General features: G+C 41.5%; 1 protein-coding gene across 1 annotated transcript in view; it reads left to right on the top strand.

Moving 5' to 3' along the window:
* Adgre1 (adhesion G protein-coupled receptor E1) overlaps positions 1–27,287 on the top strand; it is a 184,151-nt gene that overhangs the window by 111,281 nt on the left and 45,583 nt on the right. The window contains exons 6-11 of the mRNA XM_045134728.1: positions 5,914–6,063; positions 6,910–7,050; positions 7,138–7,284; positions 13,251–13,339; positions 16,481–16,564; positions 19,038–19,215. Coding sequence (XP_044990663.1) covers positions 5,914–6,063; positions 6,910–7,050; positions 7,138–7,284; positions 13,251–13,339; positions 16,481–16,564; positions 19,038–19,215 — 789 coding nt within the window. The remainder of the gene's footprint in view (positions 1–5,913; positions 6,064–6,909; positions 7,051–7,137; positions 7,285–13,250; positions 13,340–16,480; positions 16,565–19,037; positions 19,216–27,287) is intronic.

Genomic DNA, 27,287 nt, shown 5'->3' on the forward strand with positions numbered 1-27,287 from the left:
TTCTCCACATTCTCACCAGCATTTATTTTCATTTGATTTTTTGATGTTTGCTATCCTTACTGGGGTAAGGTAGAATCTCATAGTTGTTTAAATTTGCATTTCCCTGATGATTAGGGATGATGAACATTTTCTTAAAAGTGCATTTGCCATTTGTATTTCTTCCTCTTAAGCTGCCTGTCCAGCTCTTTGCCCCATTTTGTGAGTGGGTTGTTTGACTTTTTATTGTTTAGGTTTTTGAGTTCTTTGTAGATTCTAGAGATTAGGCCTCTGTCACTTGGATAATCAGAAAATATTTTCTCCCATTCTGTAGGTAATCTATTGGCTTTGCTTATTGTATGCTTGTCTGTAAAGAAACTCTTCAGCTTCATGTGATCCCATTGGTTGAGTGACTGTTTAAGATTGTGAGCTACTGGGGTTTTGTTCAGGGAGTCTTTTTCCAATCCTACATCATGGAAAGTTCTACCTATATTTTCTTCCAGTAGTAACTGAGTTTCTGGTCTTATATTGAGGTCTTTGACCCATTTGGACTTGAGTGTAGTGCATGGTGAGATGTGAGTATCAAGTTTCAGCTTCCTGCATATTGTTATCCATTTTGTCCAGCCAGCATCATTTGTTGAAGATACTGTCTTTTTTCCAGCCTATATTGTTAGGGCCTTTGTCAGATATCAAGTAGCTATAGTTGCTTGACCAAAAGTCCTGGTCCTTAAGTCTGTTCCATTGGTCTATACTCCTGTTTTTATTCCAGTACCATGCTGTTTGTATTACTATGGCTTTGTAATATAGCTTTAGATCAGGTATGGTGAAGCCCCAGAGGTATTTCTTTTGCTGAGGATATGTTTGGATATGCGAGGCCTTCTGCATTTACATATGAAATTTGAGATAATTTTTTCTATCTCTGTGAAGAACAATGTTGGGATTTTAATTGGAATTGCATTAAATCTGTATATTGCCTTTGGTAGGACTGCCATCTTCACAATGTTAATTCTGCCTATCCAGGAGCATGGGAGGTCTTTCCACTTACTCAAGTCCTCCTCTATTTCTTTATTGAGTGTTTTCATGTTTCCGTTGTATAGATCTTTCACTTCCTTGGTTAATGTTATTCCAAGGTATTTTATTTTTTGTTGTTGTTATTGAAAATGGGACCATGTCCTTTATTTCTTTCTCTGTATCTTTGTCATTTGCATATAGAAAGGCTACTGATTTTTGTGCATTAATTTTGTATCCTGCTACTTTGCTATAGGAGTTAATCATCTTCAGGAGTTTTGGGATGGAGTCTCTCGGATTTCTTACGCATATAATCATGTCATCAGCAAATAGTGCTAACTTAACTTCTTCCTTTCCAAATTGAATTCCTTTTATTTCTTTCTCCTGTCTTATTGCTTGAGCTAGGACTTCCAGTACTATATTGAAGAGCAGGGGTGAGAGTGGACAATCCTGTCTTGTTCCTTAACTCAATGGAAATTCCTCTATTAAGTATTATTTGGGCCTTAGGAGCTTTGTATATTGCCTTTATTATGGTAAGATATGAACCAATCATGCCAATTCTCTCCAATGTTTTGATCATAAAGCCATGTTGTATTTTGTCAAAGGCCTTTTCTGCATCTATCAAAATGATCATGTGGTTTTTGTGTTTAACCTTGTTTATGTGGTATATTACATTGACAGATTTCCATATGTTGAACCACCCCTGTGTTCCTGGCATCAATCTCACTTGATCAAGGAGGATAATGCTTTTGATGTGTTGTTGGATTTAATTTGTGAGGTTTTTGTTCAGGATCTCTGCATCTAAGTTCATCAGGGAAATAGGCCAGTAGTTTTCTTTTCTTGTGGCATCTCTCCCTGGTTTTGGAATTAGGGTGATACTAGCTACATAGAAGGTGTTGGGGAGATTTCCTTTTCTCCAATTGTGTGGCACAGTTTGAGGAGACTGGTTTGCATTCTTCCATGAAGGTTTGATAGAATTCAGCTGAGAAGCCATCTGGTCCTGGATTCCTCTTTTTGGGGAGTTGTTAAAATTACTTTTTCAATGTCAATGAGTGTTATAGGTTCATTTAGGAGATTAATCTGCTCTGAGTTTAGCTTTGATAGATGGTGTGTGTCCAGGGATTTATCCATCTCCTCCACATTACCCAGTTTTTGGAGTAGAGGTTATTTAAATAAGACCTGATGATCCTCCCAATTTCACTTATGTCTGTTGTGATGTCTCCTCTTTCATTACTAATTTTGTTAATTTGAAGCATCTCTCTTTTTGCATGATCAAATTGGCCAGGGGTTTGTCAATCTTGTTTATTTTTTCAAAGAACCAGCTCTTGTTTCATCAATTTTCTTAGTTGTTTTATTAGTTTCCAGTTCATTAATTTCCGCTCTGATCTTAATTATGTCTTTCCTTCTGGAGCTTTTTGGGTTGTATTTTTCTTGCTTTTCTGGTGCCTTTAGGTGGATGGTTAGGTTATTGATTTGGGATCTCTCTGCCTTTGTTATGAAGTCCTTTAGTGCTATGAATTTTCCCCTGAGGACCACCTTCATTGAGTCCCATAAGTTTTGGTACAATGTGTTCTCATCATCACTCATTTCTAGAAATTTTGCAATTTCATTTTTTATTTCATCAGCTATCGATTTATAGTTTAAAAGTGTGCTGTTCAGTTTCCAGGCACTGATGGGATTCTTGGTGTGTCTTTTGTTGTTAATTTCTAGCAATATAGCATTGTGATCTGATATCATGCAAGGAATTATGTCAATCTTCTTAAGTATATTGAGGCAGGCTTTGTGACCCAGTATATGATCTATTTTAGAGAATGTTCCATGGGCTGCTGAGAAGAATGTGTAGTCTGTGGATTTGGGATGGAATGTTCTATAGATGTACGTGAGGTCTAAGTGATCTATGGTTTTATTGAGCTCTCTTACTTCCCTGTTGAGTTTCTGTTTGGAAAATCTATGACTGATAATGGTGTATTGAAGTCCCCAAGTATTATGGTGTTGGTGGTTATTTTTGTTTTATTGTCAAGTGGGTTTTGCCTTATGAACTGTGGTGCCCCTGTGTTTGGTGCATAAAGAATTATGATTGTGATATCCTCTTGATGGATCATTTCCTTGATATGTAGGAAATGGCCTTCTTTGTCTTTTTTGATTATTTTTGGTTTGAAGTGAGTTTTATCTGATATTAATATAGCTACGCCTGCTTGTTTCTTATTCCCATTTGCTTGGAATATTGTTTTCAACCCTTTTACCCTGAGGAGGAGTCTGTCTTTAGTGGTGTGTCAGGTTTCTTGAAGACAACAGATTGAGGGGTCTAATTTTCTGATCAATCCTGTTAGCTTGTGTCTTTTGATGAATGAATTAAGGCCATTAATATTTAGGGTAATGACTGTGAGATTTGATTTGATCCCTGCCATATTGTGTTGGTATATGTGGTTTGGTGTTTTTTTGGACTTTGAAGTTTTTTGTGTCTTCTCTGAGTTTGGTTATTGTGATCTGCTTCTTGTAGGCATTTGAGTTTTATTATTTGATTCTTCTGTGTGGAGAATTTCCTGAAATACTCTCTGTTGGCTTGGTTTTGTGTTCATAGAATTGTAAAGCTGAGTTTTGTCATGGAAAATTTTTCTTTTACTGTCTATTGTGAGGGATACTTTTGCTGGGTAGAGTAATTTGGATTGGAAGCCATAGGTTCTTAGACTTTGCAGTGTCCATTTTAGGTCCTTCTGGCTTTCAGGGTTCCTATTGAGAAGTCTGAAGTAATTCTGATGGGGTTACCTTTCAAAGTGATGTGCTCTTTTTCCCTAGCTGCTGTTAGTATTTTCCTTTTGGTGTCAGTGTTTAGAGTGTTAATGACAATATATCTTGGAGCATTTCTCCTTTGGTCCAGTCAGTTTGGAGTTCTGTTAGCTTCTTGTATCTTGATGGGCCTTTCTTTTGAGAGAGTGGGAAAGTTTTCTTCAATTATATTTTTTAAATAAGTTCTCCATGCCTTTGTTCTGAATTTCTTCTCCTTCTGGTATTCAAGTGATCCTGATATTAGGATGTTTAAGGGTATCCCACAATTCCCTCATGTTCTGTTCACAGAAACTTTTGAACTTATTGAAACTTTTGAACTCTCAAACTGATTCTTCCATCTTGTCTTCCAGATCAGGGTTTATATCCTCCATATGGCTGACTCTATTCTTGAGAGCTTCTAGAGGGTTTTGGACTTGTTCAAGTAGGTTTGCATTTTCTACTACTTTTCTGTGTATAGTTTCCATTCTTCTCTCTAGTTCCCTTTTCACATCATTTTCTGATTTTCTTGTTGCTTCTTGGAATTCATCCTTGTATTTCTTTATGTCTTCATTTAGCATTGCCAACTGATTTTTGAGATTCTTCTTTTTTGCACTCTCCTTCATATCTCTTAACTGTCTTTGAATTCCTTCTATTTTATTACCTATTAGGTCTAGTCTAGTGATGGCAGCATCCACACAATTATCGGTTCTTTGTTGTTTTTCTATAAGTTCTACCAGTAGCTTGGTCAGGGTTGTGTTGCTCATAGCTTCATTTTGGTGTTCTTATCCTAACAACTCATCTACGTTTTGATTAGAAATGTTCATTGAAGGACTGGGTGATCTAACTGGATTTTCTTGCATTTGATTTTTCTTGTTATTTCTTTTGTGCTGTGGTCTGCCCATCACAGTGTATGGGCAGGGAGAGTAGGACTGTGGTCTCCATGGGAGGGGGAAAGGGTGCCTCTTGGGAGAGCTGGCCTGGGCTAGCCATCAGGCAAGCAGATGGGCTGAGTGGTCTTGAGCTAACACATAGGTGGGTGGATCAGCCTGAACTGAAACACAGTGCGAAGCTGAAGCAGCCTGAGGCAGATGCCAAGCAGTCTGAGTTCTCACTTGGCACAATGCCAAAGCTGCCTGAGCTCCTGCATGGCAAGGGTGCCAAAGCTGCCTGAGCTCTCACATGGTGATGTGCGAAAGCTGCCTGCACTGGTGCTTGGAGGGACACTGAAGCACCAAGCAGCAAAGTAGTGTAAGTTCGTGTGTGGTGGAACACTGGGACCAGAAGCAGTCTGAGCTCAGCCGCAACAGGACAATGGTGGTCAGCTGGTGGCAGACAGGGAGGGGCTGGCACCTGCGCTGGCGTAGGTGGACAGGCAGAATAAGCCTGAGCTCTCATGGGCAGGTGGATGGGCCTGCACTCACCCTTGAATGGGCAGGGACTGGAGCAGTAAGTAAGCAAGTGGGCTGATGAGGCTAAGCTTGCACAAGCAGGGATCAGTGGGGCACGTGTGTGGCAGGCAAATGGATGGAAGGAGCCTGAGCTCCTGTAGGCCAGCAGGCGGATCCTGCCCAAGGTCACATGTGGGCAGGGGTACCAGGGCAATCGCCCCTGTGCAGTGAGGCAAGTGGAACTATGTTAGCCTGGGACCCTTTCCTGCAGTAAGTGCAGGGGTATCCTGAAGCTGGGACTGTGGGCACGGCTGCTGCTTAGGGTTACTGGGGGACTGGTGGGCTACCTGTGAGTGAGGGAATCAGCGATTCCCTGTCTTTTCCCTTCTGTGCCCTCCCACTGGCAATGTATTAGAGCTTGCTCTCCCCTAAAAGACCCAGTGAACCCTTAATGCCTTGCCTTTCTTCCCTGGGGATGTGCGGTGCAGTTAGGGGGCCGCCATCTTGGCCAGAAGTCTCACAATGTATATTTCAATTTAGAACTTCCTAACAGAGTCACTCCAGGATGGAATGTTTCAATTTGGAGGAAATTTCTATATGACACAGACATATCATATACACATATGACACACACACACACCACACATGATACACACACATTGTACTCACACACACCAAAATGATGGTGACATAGGACCCAAGGAAGTTGGCTGATATCAGTCAGTGCAATCTCCCTAGCCTTCATTCTTTTGACTAATACAGACTTTTTGTTTAGATGTGGATGAGTGTTCCAAGATCTCAACTCTCTGTGGTCCTACTTCCATTTGTACTAACACCCTGGGATCCTACACCTGTTCCTGCCTTCCTGGATATGAGATGGAAATATTTCAGATCCTTGGTTACACAGTGGATATTATATGTATAGGTAATTTTCCCAGCCAAGAATTTGTTAATGTACATACAGGTAATTCTCCCCAGCCACACCAAGGATTTGTCAATGGATATTAAATGATTCAGAAGTGTAGAGGTTTACTACAGTGACCATTTCTTTTTGCTCACAATAGTATTGCTTTGTGTTTACTGATTTAGTTTCTGCCATCTGTGTGTTCTTCTCACAGTAATAGTAGGATTCCTCATAGCATGGCTTCTGGTTTCCAAGAAAAACCTCCAAGAGGCAGAACCTTCCAATCTCTTTACAGTTTGGGCTTGGGAAATTCAGAGCATTACTTACACTGCATTCTATTGTTGTAGTTAAGGACCATTTTAGACACAAAGGGAAACAAGCACCCCCATCTCACTGAAGGGAAGTAACACATGCCTTCAGGAAATGGAGGGATAGATGGAGACTGTCTATGGAGTATGTTCCACACAGTGGATGCCATTGTATATTCTGTAATCTCCAAGGGAGAAATGATCATTTCATTGAAAATTTCATATTTCTTTTTTTTAAATGCGTGTATGCACACATGTGTGTTTGTATGTACATGCATGTGTATGTTAATGTGGAGGCCAGAGGAGAGCTTCATGTTTCACTCTTTACCTTTGTTGAGATAGGATCTCTCATGGGTCTGGAGTCCACTGATTATGTAAGACTGCCTGGCTGGTGAGCCCCAGGGATCCTCCTATCTCTACCTCTCCAGTTCTGGGATCATATTTACACACCACTATGCCTGAGTTTTTATGTGGATTCTTGAGGTCAAATTCAGTTTCTCAATGTACAGCAAGCACTTAGTCATCTCCCCAGTCCTTATACCCATTCTGTACTGTGCAGATATTGATGAGTGCAAAGACAAGTGCCCCTTCAATTCAACATGCACCAACACTCCAGGGGGCTACTTCTGCACCTGCCACCCTGGCTTTGAACCAAGCAATGGGCAGCTGAATTTCACAGACCTAGAAGTGGAATGTAGAGGTGAGCAGAGGGTGTCCAGGGGATAGTTTGGGAAATACCCTTATCCTTGTTCTCCTAAGTTTCTTAATGTCCTTGAATTCTTCCCAGATGCTGATGAATGCCTCCAAGATCCATCAACATGTGGTCAAAATTCTGTCTGCACCAATGTTCCAGGCTCCTACAGCTGCGACTGCCTCGCAGGCTTCAAACCACACCCAGAAGGCTCCCATAGATATGGCAATTTCAGCTGCAAAAGTAATAATCCCTTCATGTGTTAGATAATCTGTGTCTTGCTTTTTGAAAAAAATATTTTATTTATTTATTTGAGAGATAGAGGAAGAGAAAGAAGCAGATAGATGAGAGAGAGAGAGAGAGGGAGAAAGGGAGAGAGAGAGAGAGAGAGAGAGAAAGAGAAAGTGGGCATGCTAGGGCCTCTAGCCACTGAAAACTAACTCCAAATACATGTGCCACCTTGTGCATCTGGCTTATGTAGGTACTGGGTAATCAAACCTGGGTTTGCTGGATTTGCAGACAAGCACCTTAAACACTAAGCAATCTCTCCAGTCCTAATTAAAAATATTTTATTTTTATTTATATTTGAGAGAGAAAGAGGGAGGGGAGAGCGAGAGCAAGAGCGAGAGTGAGAGAGAGAGAGGAAGGGAGAGAGAGAGAGGGAGGGAGAGAGAGAATGGGCATGCCAGGACCTTCAGCTGCTGCAAATGAACTTCAGAAGCATGTGATGTGTTACCTTGTGTATCTGGTTTATGTGGGTTCTGAGGAATCAAACCTGGATCCTTCAGCTTTGCAGGTTAGTGCCTTAACTGCTAAGCTATCCCTTAAGCTCCCTTATTTTTTTATTTAGTAAAATAGTCATTCTATCTGAAACCTAGATCCTCTTCTTCACTCTATCCATGTATTTCTTTCCTACCTAAATATATAATTTATTTTATTTTATTTATTTTTTTCAAGGTAGGGTCTTGGTCTAGCCCTGGCTGACTCAGAGTTTCTCAGGGTGGCCTTAAACTCATGGCAGATCTACCTTTGCCTCTCAATTTCTGGGATTAGAGGCATGTGCCATCATGCCCAGCTATTTTTATTTATTGAGTGGAGGGGAAGGGAGAGAGAATAGGCATGCCAGGGCCTCTAGCCACTGCAAATGAATTCCGGATGCATGTACCACCTTGTGCATCTGGCTCACATGGATACTAGGGAATCGAACCTGGGTCCTTAGGCTTCCCAGGAAATGCCTTAACTGCTAAGCTATCTCTCCAGCCACATATGTATAATATTTTTGAGGCAAATGAACTCCAGATGCATGCGCCCCTTTGTGTGCATGTGCGACCTTGCATCACTGTGCATCTGGCTTACATGGAACCTGGAAAGTCAAACATGAGTCCTTGAGCTTCTCAGGTCAGCACTTTAGCTGCTAAGCCATTTCTCCAGCCCCCTCAATTATATTTTGATTGATTTATTCATAAATTAATTTGTTAAGTAAAATTTGGATCAACTTTTTTTTTTTGAGACAAGGTCACATGTATCCCTGGCTGGCTTTGAACTTGCTATGCAGCAAAGGCTTATCTTGAACTTCTGATCCTCCCTACTGCCACCTTCTGAGGATGACAGGCCTGCACCCCAATGCCTGGTTGATGTGATCCGATGGCACTGAGCCCAGGGCTGTATGTATACTAGGCAAGCATTCTACAAGACCAAGGTACAGCCTAGCCCTGGATCAGCTATTTTTAATTTTTATTTTTTTTCTCAATTTTTACTAACATTTCCATGATTATAAAATATATCCCATGGTAATACCCTCCCTTCTCCCCCACTTTTCCCTTTGAGATTCCATTCTCTATCATATCCCCTCCCCATCTCAATCAGTCTCTCTTTTATTTTGATATCATGATCTTTTCCTCCTCTTATGATGGTCTTGTGTAGGTAGTGTCAGGCACTGTGAAGTCATGGATATCCAGGCCATTTGTGTCTGGAGGAGCACGTTGTAAGGAGCCCTTCCCTTCCTTTGGCTCTTACATTCTTTCCGCCACCTCTTCTGCATTAGACCCTGAGCCTTGGAAGTTGTCCTCGAGAAGTTACTCAGTACTCCAGTCACTTCTTTCCAGCGTTATGATACCTTCTGAGTCATCCCAAGGTCACTGCCATCTGAAAAGAGAAGATTCTTTACCCAAAGTGAGAGTAGCATTAATATAAGGGTATGAATATTAAGAGAAGTGCTTACTGGGCAGTTTGATAAGCATAATATATACATTTTTCCAGACATTAGCAGATGTTACACCCCTAGGGCTCATGACTATCCCTGTTTTAAGTTTTCAGTATCAGTGATGTATTCCCCCCCATGGAGCAGGCCTCCAGTCCAATTACAGGGCAGTTGGTTTCCACCATGACAGATGTGCCACTGTTGCACCCGTTGGCTCATTTGGCCTGGCTGGTCAATTATAAGGCTTGCAGTGTCCACTGTTGATTTTCTTCACTGGTGGTATCTCTTTCTCCCTTTGAACTACATGTAGAATGGCTTCTTCCAGCTTTCTGTCAGCTGGTCTACATGGAGGAAGTTATCAGCTCAGTTCCAGCAGGATTTCTCAGTGGCCTTGCAGTCCAAGTATGTGGAGTCTTCAGCAATAGGGTCTTACCATCTATTCCTGGTGGGGAACCAAAGGCCTTAGCAATGGCCTATAATGTTTTGGGGGCATCAGGGACCTCCCTGGCCACTGGAGGTATCCCATCCCTGGCACTGAGAATTTTCTAACCATAATCTATGGCTCCTGAGTGTTCTATTGTCCAAAACCAGAGGATTCCATATGATTTATTTGCATCCTCTTAGATTTTGAATAGCCCTCCCTCCACCATTGCTTTACTCAGTCTCTTCCCCTGACCTCACTTTGGGCCTTTACACCCAAGGAAGGGAGGAGGGTTCTTAATAGGTTGGTATTGTATATAGGTAAGTAGAAGAATAGATTAATGGGGGTCTAAAGGCCCAAAGTGGATCAGCTATTAATCACTAATTAAAAGCCCTGGCACTAGGTTTGAATACATCTGGATGGGGTGTTCATGGTACCTATTTCTGTATAGATTAAAGTCTATGTAAGGGTCTAGACTGTTAATAATAACAACCCAACTCTTAATAACCATGCCAAAAGCAACAATTGAAGAAATTATTGTGTGGGCTGGTGAGATAGCACAGTGGGTGAAGGGCTTGCCTGCAAGCATGAGGACCTGAAGTTGGATCCATAGAATTCACATAAAAGGTAGGCATGGGGGAGTGTGCCTGAATCCCAGTGCTGATGAGGTAGAGACCGGAGGATCCCTGGGGCTTGATGGTCAGCCAGTCTAGCCTAATTGGTGAGCTTCAGGCCAATAAGAGACACTGTCTTGAAAAAGGAAGGTAGATAACATTCCTGAGGACTGTCACCTGGGATTGTCCTCAGGCCTCCACATGCATGAGCTCACAGGCACACTCACATCTGCACATACATGCATCCCACATACATACATATACACTAAAACTACAATGTCACTAACATTTTTAATAAATTGTGAACAAATAATTTTGATGTACAGACTTCTGTTTTGTCCTTTATTTATTTGTTTATTTTGTTTTTTTTTGAGGTAGGGTTTCACTGTAGTCCAGGCTGACCTGGAATTCACTATGTTGTCTCAGGGTGGCCTTGAACTCACAGTGATCCTCTTACCTCTGCCTCTCGAGTGCTGGGATTAAAGTCCTGCGCCACCACACCTGGCTATTTTGTCTTTTTGAGACGCAGTTCAGAGCTAAGGCTGAGTTTGAACTCATTTAGAGGCAAAGATGAACTTGAACTCTTGATCTACCTGCCTCCACCTCCTTAGTGCTGGGATTACAGGTGTGCACTACCACATCCAGCTGGAAGTGTAACTTTGAAGGAGGAGTAGGAATTATCCAGATGAAGAGCATAAATCAGGGTTGGGGAGATGCTCAGTGGTTAAAGGTGCTTGCTCTGCAAGTCTGAGGACTGGAGTCTGGCTCTCCAGCACCTGCATACACTGTGATTCAAGTCATGCACACATCTATAATTCCAATGTGCCTGTGCCCATAGAAACAGAGTCAGGAACATTCTGAAGCTTATGGGCCAGCTAGTATGGGGTTCACAGTGTCAAAACAAGATGGACCCTCTCCCAGAACAAGGTGGAAGGTGAGGACTGACACTGCGAAGTTGTCCTCTGTCCTCCACATGTGCACCATGGCACGGTATGTCCCTGCACACAGCCACATACTCGCCCCCCCCGCCCACCTAGAAAGAGCAGAGATAGCATTAGTCCAGGTTTTTGCTGTGCAAAGCTCCTGAGGAGCGAGAACAAGGCAGAAGTAATATTGGATGTGTCTGATGAGGGGACAGAGGTCGGACCTTTCAGAGTATTGAATGCCATGGAAAGAATCATCTTTTCCACCTCAAGAGCAACAGGGAACCATGGAGGGCTTGAACATTTAAATAATGGGTTAAAATATTTTTGGGTAATGGGCAGAAGGCTCAGTGGGTGAGGTGCTTGCCATGCAAGCATGAGAACCTGAGTTCAGATACTCAGCACCCATGTAAGAACCACATGTGGTAGGTGCAGGCCTCCAGTCCCTGTGCAGGGAAGGTGAAAATAGGTGGATCCCTAGGGCTCACGCGCTCACTTGTCTAACTGAATTAGTGAGCTCCAGATCAGTGAGAGACTCTATCCCCAAAATGAATGGAGAAAGATTGAGGAAGACACCTGACATTGACCTCTGGCCTCCACATACATGTGCATCCACATGTATGTGAACTTGCTTATACATGTGACCACACATGTATCAAACACACATACATAGAAAAATTATTTTTCAAGTTTGCATATAAAGTAATGGATTTAATTATGATTTTTCATGTCTCCATATAATTATACTTTGTTTTTATACATCCCCATTTCCCACTGCCTTCCCCATCTCCACCCTCAGCCTTCCTGTATTCCCCAGATCCCTCTTTCAAGTCCCCTTTTACTCCCTAGCAGGCCATCTTCCTGTTTCCATTAGTCTCTTTTCCCTCCCTCCTATCCCTGGAGATTTCTTCCTCCTCTCTCATGATTCCCTTTCTACATTCTGGAAACACACACACACACAGACACAGACACACACACACACACACACACACACACACACAGTTTAAATCTAGAGTCTAGATAACAGACAAAATGTGACAATAATGGATTTCTTGTTACATTTGAATATATATGTATGTATGTATGTGTATGTATATGTATATGTATATATATATATATATATATATGTATATGTATATATATATATATATATATATATATATATACACACACACACACACATGAATATATATATGTATTCTAAATACCTGTAAAATGAAAATATATCAAGATCCCAACATACAAATGACATATCCTTAATATCATTGCGACTCTTTTTTAAAAAATTTATTTGAGAGCGACAGACAGAGAGAGAAAGAGGCAGAGAGAGAGAAGAGTGGGCATGCCAGGGCTTCCAGCCACTGCAAATGAACTCCAGATGTGTTCGCCCTCTTGTGCATCTGGCTAATGTGGGTCCTGGGGAATTGAGCCTTGAGCTAGGGTCCTTAGGCTTCACAGGCAAGTGCTTAACTGCTAAGCAATCTCTCCAGCCCTCAATGAATTTCTTGAATACTCCTTCCCCACTCTTTCTGTTCTTTCCTCACAAGTAATTACATGGAAACTTGTGTTCATTATTCTCCTACTTAAAAAAAAACAAAACATTCCCAGCTGGGCATGGTGGTGCATGCCTTTAATTCCAGCGCTTGGGAGGTAGAGGTAGGAGGATCACCTTGAGTTCGAGGCCACCCTGAGACTACATAGTGAATTCCAGGTCAGCCTGGGCTAGAGTGAGACCCCACCTCGAGAAACCAAAACCAACCAACCAAAAAAAATTCCCTCTAATATGTGGCATCTTGCTTAGCTTTGCCTGTATTTGTAGTTTTGCGTCAGTGCCTAGTACTTTGTATAGCTTTCTCTGGCTTGCTTATGTCAAGGATGTCAAGTCTCTTACAGCTCCTCATTTGTTGTGTGTGCTTACCTCACACATATTCCCTGCTGTGTACTACTCCCATAGCTCGATGTTAACAAGGAGGATGATGAAGATAGGCTTGCCTTGTAACTGTATCTTGCTGTGTTTACAATTTGCTGCGGTTGATTTTGTTTCTCCCTAGGGGTTCCCTTCAAGTGTAAGGAAGATGTGGTGCCCCACAGTGAGCAGGTTCAGCAGTGCCATGCAGGAGCCACCACACAGCCTGAATATGTAAGCACTACAAGCTTTCTTAGTTCATGCTTCCCAAGAAGCCTCTTGGTTATGATACTGCTTTTTCAGTCTTAACACAATAAAGCAATAAGGGGTAGGGGGAATGGCTCCGTGGTTAAAAGTGCTTGATGCCCAGGGTTGATGACCAGCTTTTAGATCCCCAGAACCCACGTAAAGCTGGATGCAGTGATCCACCTGTCTGTGATTCTAATGTATCTACAGAGGTGGGAGGTGGAGTCAGGAGAATCCTAAGCCTGGGGGCCAGCTAGTCTGGGGTGTGCAGTAGAGACAGGGGAAACCTGAACCTTAGGGACCAGCTAGTCTGGTGATTGCAGTGGAGTCAAGAGAATCCTGAAGCTTGGGGGCCAGCTAGTCTGGTGTTTGCAGTGGAGTCAGGAGAATTCTGAAGCTTGGGGGCCAGCTAGTCTGGTGTTTGCAGTGGAGTCAGGAGAATCCTGAAGCTTGGGGCCGGCTAGTCTGCTGTTTGCAGTGGAGTCAGGAGAATCCAAAGCTTGGGGGCAGCTAGTCTGGTGTTTGCAATGGAGTCAGGAGAATCATGAAGCTTGGGGGACAGCTAGTCTGGTGTTTGCAGTGGAATCAGAAGAAATCAAAAGAATGGGGCCAGCTAGTCTGGTGTTTGCACTGGAGTCAGAAGAATCCTGGAGCTTGAGAGCCAGCTAGTCTGGTGTTTGCAGTGGAGTAATGAGAATTCTGAAGATTGGGGGCCAGCTAGTCTGGTGTTTGCAGTAGAGTCAGGAGAATCCTTAGCTTCCAGGCCAGCTAGTCCAGTGTTTGCAGTGGAGTCAGGAGAATCCTAAGCTTGCAGGCCAGCTAGCCTGGTGTTTGCAGTGGAGTAAGGAGAAAGCTAAAGCTTGGGGGCCAGCTAGTCTGTTGATTGCTGTGGAGTCAGGAGAATTTGAAGCTTGAGAGCCAGCTAGTCTGGTGTTTGCAGTGGGGTAATGAGAATTCTGAAGATTGGGGGCCAGCTAGTCTGGTGTATGCAGTGGAGTCAGGAGAATCCTGAAGCTTGGGGGCAGCTAGTCTGGCATTTGCAGTGGAGTCAGGAGAATTTGAAGCTTGGGGGCCAGCTAGTCTGGTGTTTGCAGTGGAATCAGGAGAATCGGGAAGCTTGGGGGCAGCTAGTCTGGTGTTTGCAGTGGAGTCAGGAGAATCCTAAGCTTGGGGGCAGCTAGTCTGGTGTTTGCAGCGGAGTCAGGAGAATCCTAAAGCTTGGGGGCCAGCTAGTCTGGTGTTTGCAGTGACTCAGGAGAAACCTAAACTTGGGGGCCAGCTAGTCCGTTGTTTGCCGTAGAGTCAGGAGAATCCTGAAGCTTGGGGGCAGCTAGTCTGGTGTTTGCAGTGGCACAACAAGAGGCTTTGTCTGAAATGACGTGGAATACGTACACCCCGAGCTTTTCCTGTGACCAGCAAATGCATGATATCGTATGCACACAATTACTCCTCTTCTGTCTCACACAGGCACACCACACAACTATTGCAACATGTCAAACATGTCTTTGGCTTCAATCAGATCCAACTCTTTTCTCTCCTCCTCCTCATAGTTGCTACAGATTTACACTCCCACCACTTGTTCCTGCCATATTCTTATTAGCACTTGTAATTTTTTATTATATCCATTCTCACTAGGTGAGGTGGATTCTCAATGTAGTTTTGAAATACTTTTCCTTGATGGCTTAGAACTCTGAGCATTTTTTCATGTAATTATTGGCCATTTAAAAATATTTATTTATTTGCAAGGAGGTATGGAGGCTGGGAGGGAGAGAGAGAAAGAGAGAGAAAAGAATGAATGATGAATGGGCATTTCAAGGCCTCTGTGCTATTGCTAACAAACTCCAGACACATGCACCATTTTGTAAATTGGCTTTACATGGACACTTGGGAATCCAATCTGGGATGGCTGGTTTTGGTAACAAGTACCTGTAACTGCTGATCCATCTTTCTAGCCCATGTTGGCCATTTTGCCCCCTTTCCTTTCTTGGCTATTTATGATCTTTCTTTTGCAAACTGTCTTTTCATTTCATTTACATAGTTATTTTTTATAAACATGTAATAATTGTGCACATTAAACGGGTATAGTCAGATATTTTAACATGGGTGTGTTGCAATTTTCTGGGATAAAACACCCAACCAGAAGCAGCTCATAGGAGGAAAGGATTTATTTCAGCTTTGAGGGGAAGCTTCATAATGGTGGGAAAGCATGGAGGAACAGACAGCCAGGCACCACATCTTGTCAGAGGAGCTGTAAGGAGGCAGGAAGAGTGAGATAGCTGGCACTGACAGGCTGTGCTGGACTATATAATCCCAAGGTCCACCCCCCAGTGACACGCCTCCTCCAAGGCCCCACTTCCCAAAGGCTCCACCAGCTGAGGATTAAGTGTGGGGCTTCATCACAAACACATGAGGCTATGAGCAGCATTTTACATTCAGACAACCACAGGTGTGCAGATCAAATTAGTGATTGTACCATTTCTCCTTGTCCTTTCTTTTTTCATGTGTACTTGTGATTGTTTTGCATGCCTGTGTGCATGAATGTTCATATGTGCGTGAGTGCACATGAGTATGGAAACCAGAAGTCAGTGTTAGCTGTCTTACTTGATCATTCTGTACCTTACTTTTTAAGAGAGGGTCTCTCAGCAAACCTGGAGATCACTGAATTGGCTAAATTATTTACAAAGTAACCCTGGGCATCCTCTTGTATCTGTCTTCCCAGAGTATGTTCTGGGATCCAAACTCAGGTCTTCATGCTTGCATAGCAAGCACTTTACTGCCTAAGCCATTTCCTCAGACCCTTTCTTCATATCTGGAGTCTTCATGTCTCTTGGTTATTAATAACATAATAGTAGGTTAATGGAATTATAGTCTTGCTGCTGGATCATGGTGTACCAGAACTTACTTTCCCTGTCTAATATGTTTTAGTACCTGCTAGCGAACCTCTGTGTCCCCTATCCACAATCCTTCTCAGCCTTTAGTGAAATTAAGTCCTTCTGATGCTTATTTACTTCCTCGAGAATTTAGACTCAGGAATTTGGACCGTCCATCTGGTAGTTTTGATGGCCACATTGTCAGTTATATGGCTCACAGGCAGGCTCACTCACTGGTGCTCTTTCTTCTGGAACACAGGTGTCCTTCTGTGCGCTAGTCAGTGCCACTTTCAACATTCTGGATGGTGTCTGTGAAAACAAAACCACTGCAGTTTCCCTACAGGTAAGGACGGAATCTTTGTCATTGTGTCTGAGTATTGAACACCTTCAGGATGCATTGGGCGTGTAAAGCTTCTTTGCTTCTGCAGGGTTGCGAGTACATATTTAATTTATTGCAGTTGTAACCTAAAAACATGAACTACATTCAAATAACCTTTTTAGCATTTTGGTATGCAGTTCTGGGAGTTTTATTACAAAAATAGATTAGTGGACTCAACATTCTGTCTAAGACACATAGCTTCAGTGTGTGTGTGTGTGTGTGAATGAATGCATGAGTTTGTGTATGCATGTGTATGTGTATGTGCATGGAGGCCCAAGGACAATCTTGGGTGTTGCTCCTCTCAGACATTAGTCACCTTTGCAAAATTTTATTATTTATTTATTTATTTATTTATTAGAGAAAGAGAAAGAGAGCTCTTGCCACTGCAAATGATCTAGCTGCATACGTTATAGGTACTAGAGAATCAAACCTGGGCCATCAGGCTTCATAGGCAAGTACTTCCAAGTACTGAGCAATCTCTCCAGTCCACCAGTTTTAAGACAGGGTCTCTCACTGGCCCAGAGTTCACCAGTTAGTATAGCCTAGCTTTCCATTGAGTCCCAGGGCTCCTCCTGTTGTCATCTCCCCACAGTTGGAGTTACAGGAGCACACTATGCCCAAATTTTCTCACATGGGTTCTGGGGCTTGAACTCAGATCCCCAAGCTTGCAAGGCAAACACTTTACTAAGCCATCTTGCCAGGACACATTTTTACTACCTAAATGTGCATGTTTACATGTGCACATATGTACATACAGTGAAGTCACTGACTGAGCAAAAACTATGAGACAGCTGGGGGATTAAATAAGGATTCAGTCTTTGGTATTGGATTGCCAAAGTCCAGATCTTGGAAGTTCTGCCTACTAAAACAGGATTCCTTGTTCCTCCATCTCCACAGAGATAACAATTGACTCTTAAGTTTATGGATACAGTCCCTGTAGTAAACAAGCTGACACACATATGTATATATATATATATATATATATATATATATATATATATATATATATATATATATACATACATACACATATATGTATATTTTAGCTTATGTGTGCTTTAACAATATTTGATTTGTAAGTGTATAGTATTTTTATTCTTATGCACCAGAAAAGATAGAATAAATGCAATTTTCTTGACAGCAGAACTCAGGGTCCTTTTCTTGGTAATTCATGCAGGAACAGCTTTGCATGGTAACACAGGTAAGTCTTCTACCATAGTCTGTTTTAACCTCATATGATTGGATTTCATCTTCATTTGTTCATCCAACTGGCTGTTAACATAGTATTTTCAAAAACAATCTTAAAATGTCACCATTGGGAAAATTCTACATCATTTTCAAGTATTTCTGAAAGGATGAATTCATGGAAAGGAAATTGCTATGTCAAAGGGCATGTGAAAGATAAGCTATTATAGATTTCAGTTTACTATACTCTCTAAAGACAATTTAAAGTTTATTCCTAAAGGGAATGCACCAATCAGAAAAAGGAGGCTTAATGGATGTCCCCTTTGGTTCTGTTTTTTTTTTTTAATTGTTGTTGTTGTTTGCTTTATTGAAGTATGGTTTCACTCTAGCCTAGGCTGACATAGAATTCACTATGTAGTCTCAGGGTGGCCTTGAACTCACAATAGTCCTCCTATCTCTGCCTCCAAAGTGCTGAGATAAAAGGTGTGTACCACCATGCCTGGCTCTGTTTTTTTTTTTTCTTTTTTGAGGTAGGGTCTCACTCTTTCCCAGGGTGACTTGGAGTTCACTCTGTAGTTTTAGACTGGCCTCCAGCTCATAGCTATCCTCCTACTTCTGCCTCCTGAGTGCTGGGATTAAAGGTGAGTACCATCATGTCTGAGAGCTATGGATGGCCTTGGACTTTCAGCCTCCTGGCTTTGCTTGAGTGCTGTGTTTGGAGGAGTGTACTATCACACCTGGTTGCCTGACTCTCCTTTGGCTTCATTCTTATCCTACTCTTCTGATGAGAGAACAGACATAGATTATTTCATTAACCAGAGGAAGGGAAGAGGAAAAGTAAATGAAGAAGTGATAGAGACAAACAGGGAAAGTAAATAAGAACAAATATTTCCTTTTCGAAAACTTTATGTGTGTGATGTGTGTATGTGTGTGCATGTGTATTTGTATGTGTGAGCATAGGTGCATGCATGCATGAAACAGGTGTGGAGGTCAGAGATCAACACTGGGTGTTGATCCTCGCCTTCCACCTTGTTTAAGGCATATGCCAGGCTAGCTGGCTTGTAAGCTTCCTGGGGATTCTCATGTCTTTGTCTCAATCTTGCCTTAGGAGGGCAGAAATTAGATAAGCACCATTGCACACAACTTTCTGTGGGTTCTGAGGATCTAAAATCAAGGCTCTACACTTGAGGAGCAAGTACTCTACCCACTGAAAAATCTCACTAACCCTTAAAGAATATTTTCTTTCCTGCAGAGTACAGTGGACAGCTTCTCTTCAGTACTGGAAAACACATCCACCTGGACCCAATTCAGCAAGGAGGAGAGTTCCACGCTGGCCAGGGTCTTGCTGGACAGTGTAGAAAGCACCACATTAGCAGCTCTTCTGAGACCCTCGGAGAATGCCAGTCAGACTATCCAGACAGAGTATTTAGGTAACATACACCATTCGGGATAGCATGATTAGGGGGTAACCTTGCAGGGGTATTCTCCATGGCTTTCTCTCCCACTTTTGCTTCAATTGTTTCAAGACCTTGATACCACAGCAAAGCTGGTCTAATACACTTTTTAGATTTTTTAAAAAATTATTTATTTATTTATTTGAGAGCGACAGACACAGAGAGAAAGACAGATAGAGAGAGAGAATGGGCGCGCCAGGGCTTCCAGCCTCTGCAAACGAACTCCAGATGCGTGCGCCCCCTTGTGCATCTGGCTAACGTGGGACCTGGGGAACCGAGCCTCGAACCGGGGTCCTTAGGCTTCATAGGCAAGCGCTTAACCACTAAGCCATCTCTCCAGCCCTTTAGATTTTTTAAAATTATTATTTATGTACACAGTGTGTATATAGACATGTTGGTATAATTGTTAGCTTCCTCTCTGTCCTCCCCCATTTACAGGGACCCTCTTTAGTGAGGAATGTGGGTCTTACATTGTGGATTTAGCTTTCAGTTATGGGCAACAGGCAATGTCTCTTTGTATAATGACGCAATGTGCAGCTCTAACAATCTTTTCGCCCCCTCTTCTGTGAATTTCCCTGAGACATGTTGGGTTTGCTTGAGGTCTACTTCAGTGGTGAGGTCTTGGGAGCCTCTGTCTCTGGATATCTTGTTTGGTAGGAGTTGAGTGACCTCTCTGTCTCTCTCCTTCACCCTTGTGCTGTTTACAAGGTTCACCAAGAAAGCAACATTCTTGTTCATTTCCCTAATTACTCTATGGTATCAGCTGGGGCCCTTGTCAAGTGTGATGGGCTGGTTCTCTTCTTAGAATCTGTGTCCATCTGAAAAACAGAAGCAAATTCTTCAATGGAAAGTGAAGTAAGCACCAGATAAAAGGGATAACCATTATTATTTTAGAGAGAATTTAATAGATGTAGGCCCTCTTGTAGCCCACAATTGATGGGAGCCTGATAATGGAGAGTGGGCTCGTTTTTTGGATATGGTTCTGGCTTGTTTCCCAGAACCAGTTATAGGTTCTGTTCCACTGAGCAGATCTGTTAGCCAAATCAAGAGCAGTTGGTTACACACTATGGCTGTGTGCGACTATTGCACTTTTGTGAGCATCACATCAGGTTGTTTGCTGCTGAGTAGCTTAGACCATAAGTTACTTGAACAGATGTTGGTCATTTTTTCCTCCAGTCTCTCATCTAGCCCTTTCTGGCACCATACAAGCTAACTTTCTGGGGACTGACTCTCTTCCAGATTCCAGCCAGGTCACTCCATATTCCATGCCAACAGCATATGGTGTCTTCAGTGGTAGGGTCTTACCACTAAGCTTTGGTGAGTCATCAAGTACTCTGACAGAAACCTGTCTTCTTTTGGGAAACCTTGTAGGTCTCTCTGATCAACAGCTCATTGGGGAAGTTATCTGCATGCTGGTACTGAGAGTTACAGGCCAGTTCCAGAGAAAACAAAGAAAAAAAGGCAATATAAAAGAGAAAGAGAGAAGAGAGAAAAGAGGGAGGGAGGGAGTGAGGGAGGGAGGGAGAGAGAGAGAAACAGAAGAAGATTAAGGTTAGTCTTCATTATACCATTTCCAGGGCCTTGTGGCTCAGGTGTTCCCTCTAAGGACCTGATGAAAGTTCAACTATTTAGTTGGTCTTTTATGATAAAAGTTTTAGGTACCATTGCTTTTTAGGTCCAATTTTGTGTCCTCCTCACCCTTGACCTCCCATCCCACCCCATCCTTCCTATTGTCCATTCCTCAAGATGCTTATTAGGTATGTCAACATCTCAGGCAGTTTCAGGTTAGGAGCCACAGATGAGTGAGACCATGCGATGATTATCTTTTTGTGATTGGGTGAGTTCACTGAGAATGATCTGTTTCAAGTTTGACCATTTTTCTTCAAATTTCATTGTGTCATTTTCCTTACTGCTGTGTAGAATTCCATCATGTAGATATACCACATCTTGATTATACATTCATCTAATGATGTAAATCTATGTTGATTCCAACTCTTAGCTATTATGAACTGAGCAGCTATACACATGGTTGAGCAAATCTCTCTGAACTGAGGCATGGAGCTTTTAGGGTAAATGACTAGTAAGGGAATAACTGGGTCTGTTGGTAATTCTATAGTCAACCTTTTTAGGAGCCTGTATGTTGCAGTGAATGAGGGCTTCTGTTTCTCCACATCCTCACCGGCATTTGTTTTGATTTGATTTTTTAATGTTTGCTATCCTTACTTGATAAGGTGGGATCTCTTTGTCATTTTAATTTGTATTTTCCTGATGATTAGGAATGATGAGCATTTTCCTAAGTGTGTGTTTGCCATTTGTATTTCTTTCTCTGAGAACTTCCTGTCCAGTTCTTTGCCCCATTTTGTGAGTGGGTTGCTTGACTTTTTGCTTAGTTTTTTGAGTTCTTTGTAGATTCTAGAAATTAGACCCCTGTAAGTTTTATAGCAAGCAAAACTTTTCTCCCATTCTGTGGGTAATCTATTGACTCTGCTTATTGTATGTTTGTCTGTGAAGAAACTTTTCAGCTACATGAGATCCCAATGGTTGAGTGATTAATTTCTTGATTTACTGGGGTTTTGATCAGGAAGTTTTTTCCATTACTATAGCATGGAAAGTTCCTCTTATTGTTTCTTCCAGTAGTAGCAGATTTTCTGGTCTTACATTAAGGCCTTTGATCCATTTGGAATTGATTTTTGTGCATGGCAAGATGTGTGCATTGAGTTTCATTTTCATGCATATGGTTATCCAGTTTGTCCAGCACCATTTGTTGAAGATGTTATTTTCCAACCTACAATGTTAGGGCTTTTGTCAAATATCAAGTAGCTGTAGTCCTTCTCAATTTTTTTCTTGAGTGTTTTAATGTTTTGATTGTATAGGTATTTTACATCATTGGTTAATGTTATTCCAAGGTACTTTATTTTAATTTATTTTTTTGCTAATGAAAATGGGACAATGCCACTTATTTCTTTCTCTGTATCTTTGTCTCTTGTGTATAGAAAGACTATTGATTTTGTATCCTGCTACTTTGCTGAAGGAATCAACCACCTTTAAGAGTTTTAAGATGGAGGTTCTTGGGTCTCTTATGTATAGAATCATGTTGTCTGCAAATAGGACTAATTTAACTTCTTCCTTTCCAATTTGTAGCACTTTTATTTCTTTCTCCTGTCTTATTGCTTGAGCTCCTACTTCCAGTACTATGTTGAAGAGCAGAGGTGAGAGTGGACAACCCTGTCTTGTTCCTGATATTAATGGGAATTCCTTCAGTCTCTCTCCATTAATTATTATTTTGTCTTTAGAAGCTTTATATATAGCCTCTATTATGTCTAGATATAAACCATCCATGCCTATTATCTCCAATATTTTGATCATGAAGTGATGTATTTTGTCAAAGGCCTTTTCTGCATCTATCAAAATGATCATGTGGTTTTTGTGTTTAAGCTTATTTATGTGTGTATTACATTGACAGATTTCAATATGTTGAACTACCTCTGCATTCCTGGGATGAAGCCCACTTTATCAAGGCAGATAATGCATTTGATGTGCTGTTGAATTCGGTTAACAAGGATTTTGTTCAGGATCTTTGCATCTAAGTTCATCAGGAAAATAAACCTGTAGTTTTCTTTTCTTGTGGTATCTCTGCCTGGTTTTGGAATTAGGGTGATAGTAACTTCATAGAAGAAGTTGGGGAGCATTCCCTGTACTCCAATTGTGTGGCATAATTTGAGAAAAATTTGCCTTAGTTCTTCCATGAAGGTTTGATAGAATTCAGCTGAGAAACCACCTGGTCCTGGATTCTTCTTTTTGGGAGGTTTTGTATTACCTTTACAATCTCAATGAGTGTGATAGATTTGTGTGGAGATTAGTCTGCTGTGAGTTTAGCTTTGGTAGGTGATATGTGTCCAGGAATTTATCCATTTCCTCCCTATTATCCAGTTTTGTGGAGTAGAGGTTTTTGAAATAAGTCCTGATGATTCTCCCAATTGCACTTATGTCTGTTGTGATCTATCCTTTTTCATTTCTAATTTTGTTAATTTGAAGTGTCTCTTTGTTTTGCTTGATCAAATTGGCCAGGGGTTTGTCAATCTTACTTACTTTTTCAAAGAACCAGCTCTTTGTTTCATCAATTTTATTATTTATTTTCTTAGTTTCCAATTCATTACTTTCTGCTCTGATGTTAATTATTTCTTTCCATCTGGGGCTTTCTGGGATGGATTCCTTTTGTTTTACCAGTGCCTTTAGGTGGATGGTTAGGTTATTGATTTGGGATCACTGTCTTTTTTGTGAAGGCATTTAGTTATATGAATTTTCCTGAGGATCACCTTCATTATATCCAATAATAATTATCATTAATTTCTAGAAATTTTTCAATTTCATTTTTTATTTTGTTCACTACCAATTTATTGTTTAAAAGTTTGTTGTTTAGTTTCCAGGAGCTGATGGGATTCCTGGTGCATATTTTGTTTTTAATTTCTAGCAATACAGCATTGTGATCTGATAGCATGCAGAAACTTGTGTCAATCTTCCTAAATATATGGAGGCAGGCTTTGTGACCCAGTATATGATCTATTTTAGGAAAGGTTCCATAGACTTCTGAGAAGAATGTGTAGTCTGTGGATTTTGAATAGAATTTTCTGTAGATATCTGTTAGGTCTAATGGATCTATGGTTTTGTTGAGCTCTTTTACTTTTCTGTTAATTTTCTGTTGGATGATCTATCTATTGCTGTTACTGGAGTATTGAGGTACCCCAACTATGATGTTGTTGGTGGTTATTTTTATTTCTTTGTCAAGTAGGTTTTGTTTTATGAATTGTGGTGCACCTGTTTTTAGTGCATAAAGATTGATTGTGATATCCTTTTGTTGGATCATTCTCTTGAAAAGTAAGAAGTGGCCTTGTTTGTCTTTTTTGATTACTTTTGGTTTGAAATCTATTTTATCTGATATTACTATATTGACTATATTGTGGAAAGTTTTTCTTTCACCATGTATTATGAGGGACACTTTTTCTGGATAGAGTTGGGTTGGAAGCCATAGGTTCTTAGACTTTGCAGTGTTCATCATTCCAGGGCTTTCTGGCTTTCAGGGTTTCCATTGAGAAGTCTGGTGTAATTCTGATGGGGTTACCTTTATATGTAACGTGTTGTTTCTCCCTAGCTGCTGTTAGGACTTCCTCTTTGGTATTGATGTTTAGAGTCTTAATGATAATATGTCCTGGAGAATTTCTCCTTTGGTCCTTTGGTCCAGTCTGTTTGGAGTTCTGTTATCTTCTTGAAACTTGATGGGACTTTCTTGTAAGAGTGGGAAAGTTTTATTTGATAATTTTATTGAATAAGTTCTCCATGCCTTTGGTCTGAATTTCTTCCCCTTCTGGTATTCCCATGAGTCAAATATTGGGACATTTTAGGGTATCCCAAAGTTCCTTCATGTTCTTTTCACAAAATTTTTGAATTTATTGAAACTTTTGGATTCATGAATTGTTTCGTCTGTTTTGTCTTCCAGTTCTGTGCTTCTATCCTCCACATGGCTGACTCTGTTCTTGACAGCTTCTATACAGTTTTGGGCTTTTTCAATTTGGTTTGTATTTTCTACTGTTCCCCCCCACACTTTTTTTTAGATAGGGTCTCACTCTAGGCCAGGCTAATCTATAATTCACTATGTAGTCTCAGGGTGGCCTCAAACGCACAGCAATCCTCCTACCTCTGCCTTCTGAGTGCTGGGGTTGCAGGCATATACCACCATACCCAGCTTTACTGTTTTATTTTAAATGTATAGTTTCCATCCCTCTGTTGAGTTCCCTTCTCATGTCACTTTCTAATTTTCTTGATGCTTCTTGAAACTTATCCTTGTATTTCTTTATGTTTTCATTAAGCTTAGCCAACTGGTTATTGAGGTCCTTTTCTTTTTTTGTCTTTTTTTTTCTCTCTTTCAGATCACTTAACTGTCTTTGGAACCCTTCCTGGTTCTTTTCTCTTAGGTGATAATGACTGAACAAACATTGTGAGGCTTTGCCAATGGCATGTTCCTATATCCTGTTGAGTGAGCAGACTGAGAGCCAATTTTCAAGTATGGGTAAACTTTGGTTTGTGAGAACTGATTTCTAAAGTCACCTGGTGACTCGCAAAAATGCATGAGCAGAAATGACAAAAGGACAGAATGGGAGGGAACCTGAGAACAGGGAGCCTCCAGAACTCAGTGTGTACACCAGTCATTTTTTGGGGGCGTCTTGTTAGTAGAAAGAGGCTGGTTCAGAATGTTTGGGGTGGAAACGGACTTTGTTCTTCCAGGGATCACATATGGATCCACTCACTTTTTTTCAACCCCTGCTTCTCCTGATTAATCCCAGTTCTACCTTCATATCCTTTTTTTTTGTGACCTACTGAGTTAAAAAAGGATTGTCTGCATGTCTATGGATAAGGGGCAAGGGGCTACTTATGACATCTCCAGCAATAGTATTTTCACCAGGGTTTCAGTAGCATTCATAAATTGTCTACTGTGGAGCTGATGTCAACTCCAATCAGAAAGTAGATTGATTACCCCTCTGACAGTCATGCCTCTATTTCACTAGTGGATACATCTTTCCTGGCAGGTTGGTCTTGCCAGTATGCTAGGTAAGTCTGTGGATGACTTTTCTCACACAGAAGCATTTGTAACACCTTCTGGCATTGTGAAATCTAGACAGTAGGGAGGAAGTGATAGTTAATATTTTTATTTTTGGTTTTTTGATGTAGGGTCTTGCTTTAGTCCAGGCTGACCTGGAGTTCACTATGTAGTCTCAGGGTGGCCTTGAGCTCATAGTGATTAACCTACCTCTGTCTATCAAGTGATGGGAATAAAAGCAGGCACCACCATGGGCTGGAGAGATGGCTTAGCGGTTAAGCACTTGCCTGTGAAGCCTAAGGACCCCGGTTCAAGACTCGGTTCCCCAGGTCCCACGTTAGCCAGATGCACAAGGGGGCGCACGCGTCTGGAGTTCGTTTGCAGAGGCTGGAAGCCCTGGCGCGCCCATTCTCTCTCTCTCCCTCTATCTGTCTTTCTCTCTGTGTCTGTTGCTCTTAAATAAATAAATAAATAAATAAATAAATAAATAAATAAATAAATAAAAAGCAGGCACCACCATGCCTGGAATTAATTTTGGTTGCCCATTTGATTGGATCGAGAGACACCTAGGAAATAAGCACACTTCTGGGTGTTTCTGTGAGTGTATTTCCAGAGGTGACTGTCATATAGGACATCAACAAATGGGCAAGGCTCACCCTCAATGAGATAGTACCATTCAATAGCCTGGAGCCTGGGTAACACAAAATGTGAAAAAGGATGGAACCTACTTGCATGAGCATATTTCTCTGTTTCTGTTTCCTTGAGGCCATGAAATAAGAAGTTCTGTTCTGTGGTTTCTTTCTTCCATGATGGATGGGAGCCTCTGAAGCCATGAGCAAAAATTGACCTTTCCTGCTTTAGACCACATCTTTTATGAATGTGTCACAGTGATTGTAACACACCTGGAATCTCCAGGAAGGAAACAGGGTATATATCTGAAGCAATTTCAAGAATGTCTGGTGCACCGACAGAACAATGAGGAGCCAGAAGGTGCTACATGAGTGACTGGGGAAAAATGACTAATATCTGCCCAAGCAATGCATGGTCTAACCTACTTAGCAGCAAACAACCTGATATGATGCTCATACAAGTGCAATGGTGGTGCACAGTCATGGTGGGAAACCAACTGCTCTTGATTTGGCTAACTGATTTGCTCCGTGGAGTGGAACCTGTAGCTGGAGGTGGGAAATAAGTGAGAACCATATTCAAAAATGAACTCACTCTCCACTTAACCCCAAAAAGCAATGGTTATCACATTTACTTGGTGCTAACTTTATTCTCCGTTGGAGAATCTGCTTTTCTTTTTCAGATAGAAGTAGATCCTAAGGACAGAACCAGCCCATCATACCTCAAAAGGGCCCCAGCTGAAACTAAGAATAATTGGGGAATCATACAATAATGCTGTTTTCTTGGTGAACTGGGAACTAGGGCAATGGTGAAGGAGATAGACACAGAG

Source organism: Jaculus jaculus, chromosome 15, assembly GCF_020740685.1.
Source record: "Jaculus jaculus isolate mJacJac1 chromosome 15, mJacJac1.mat.Y.cur, whole genome shotgun sequence".
Taxonomy (NCBI): Eukaryota; Metazoa; Chordata; class Mammalia; order Rodentia; family Dipodidae; genus Jaculus; species Jaculus jaculus.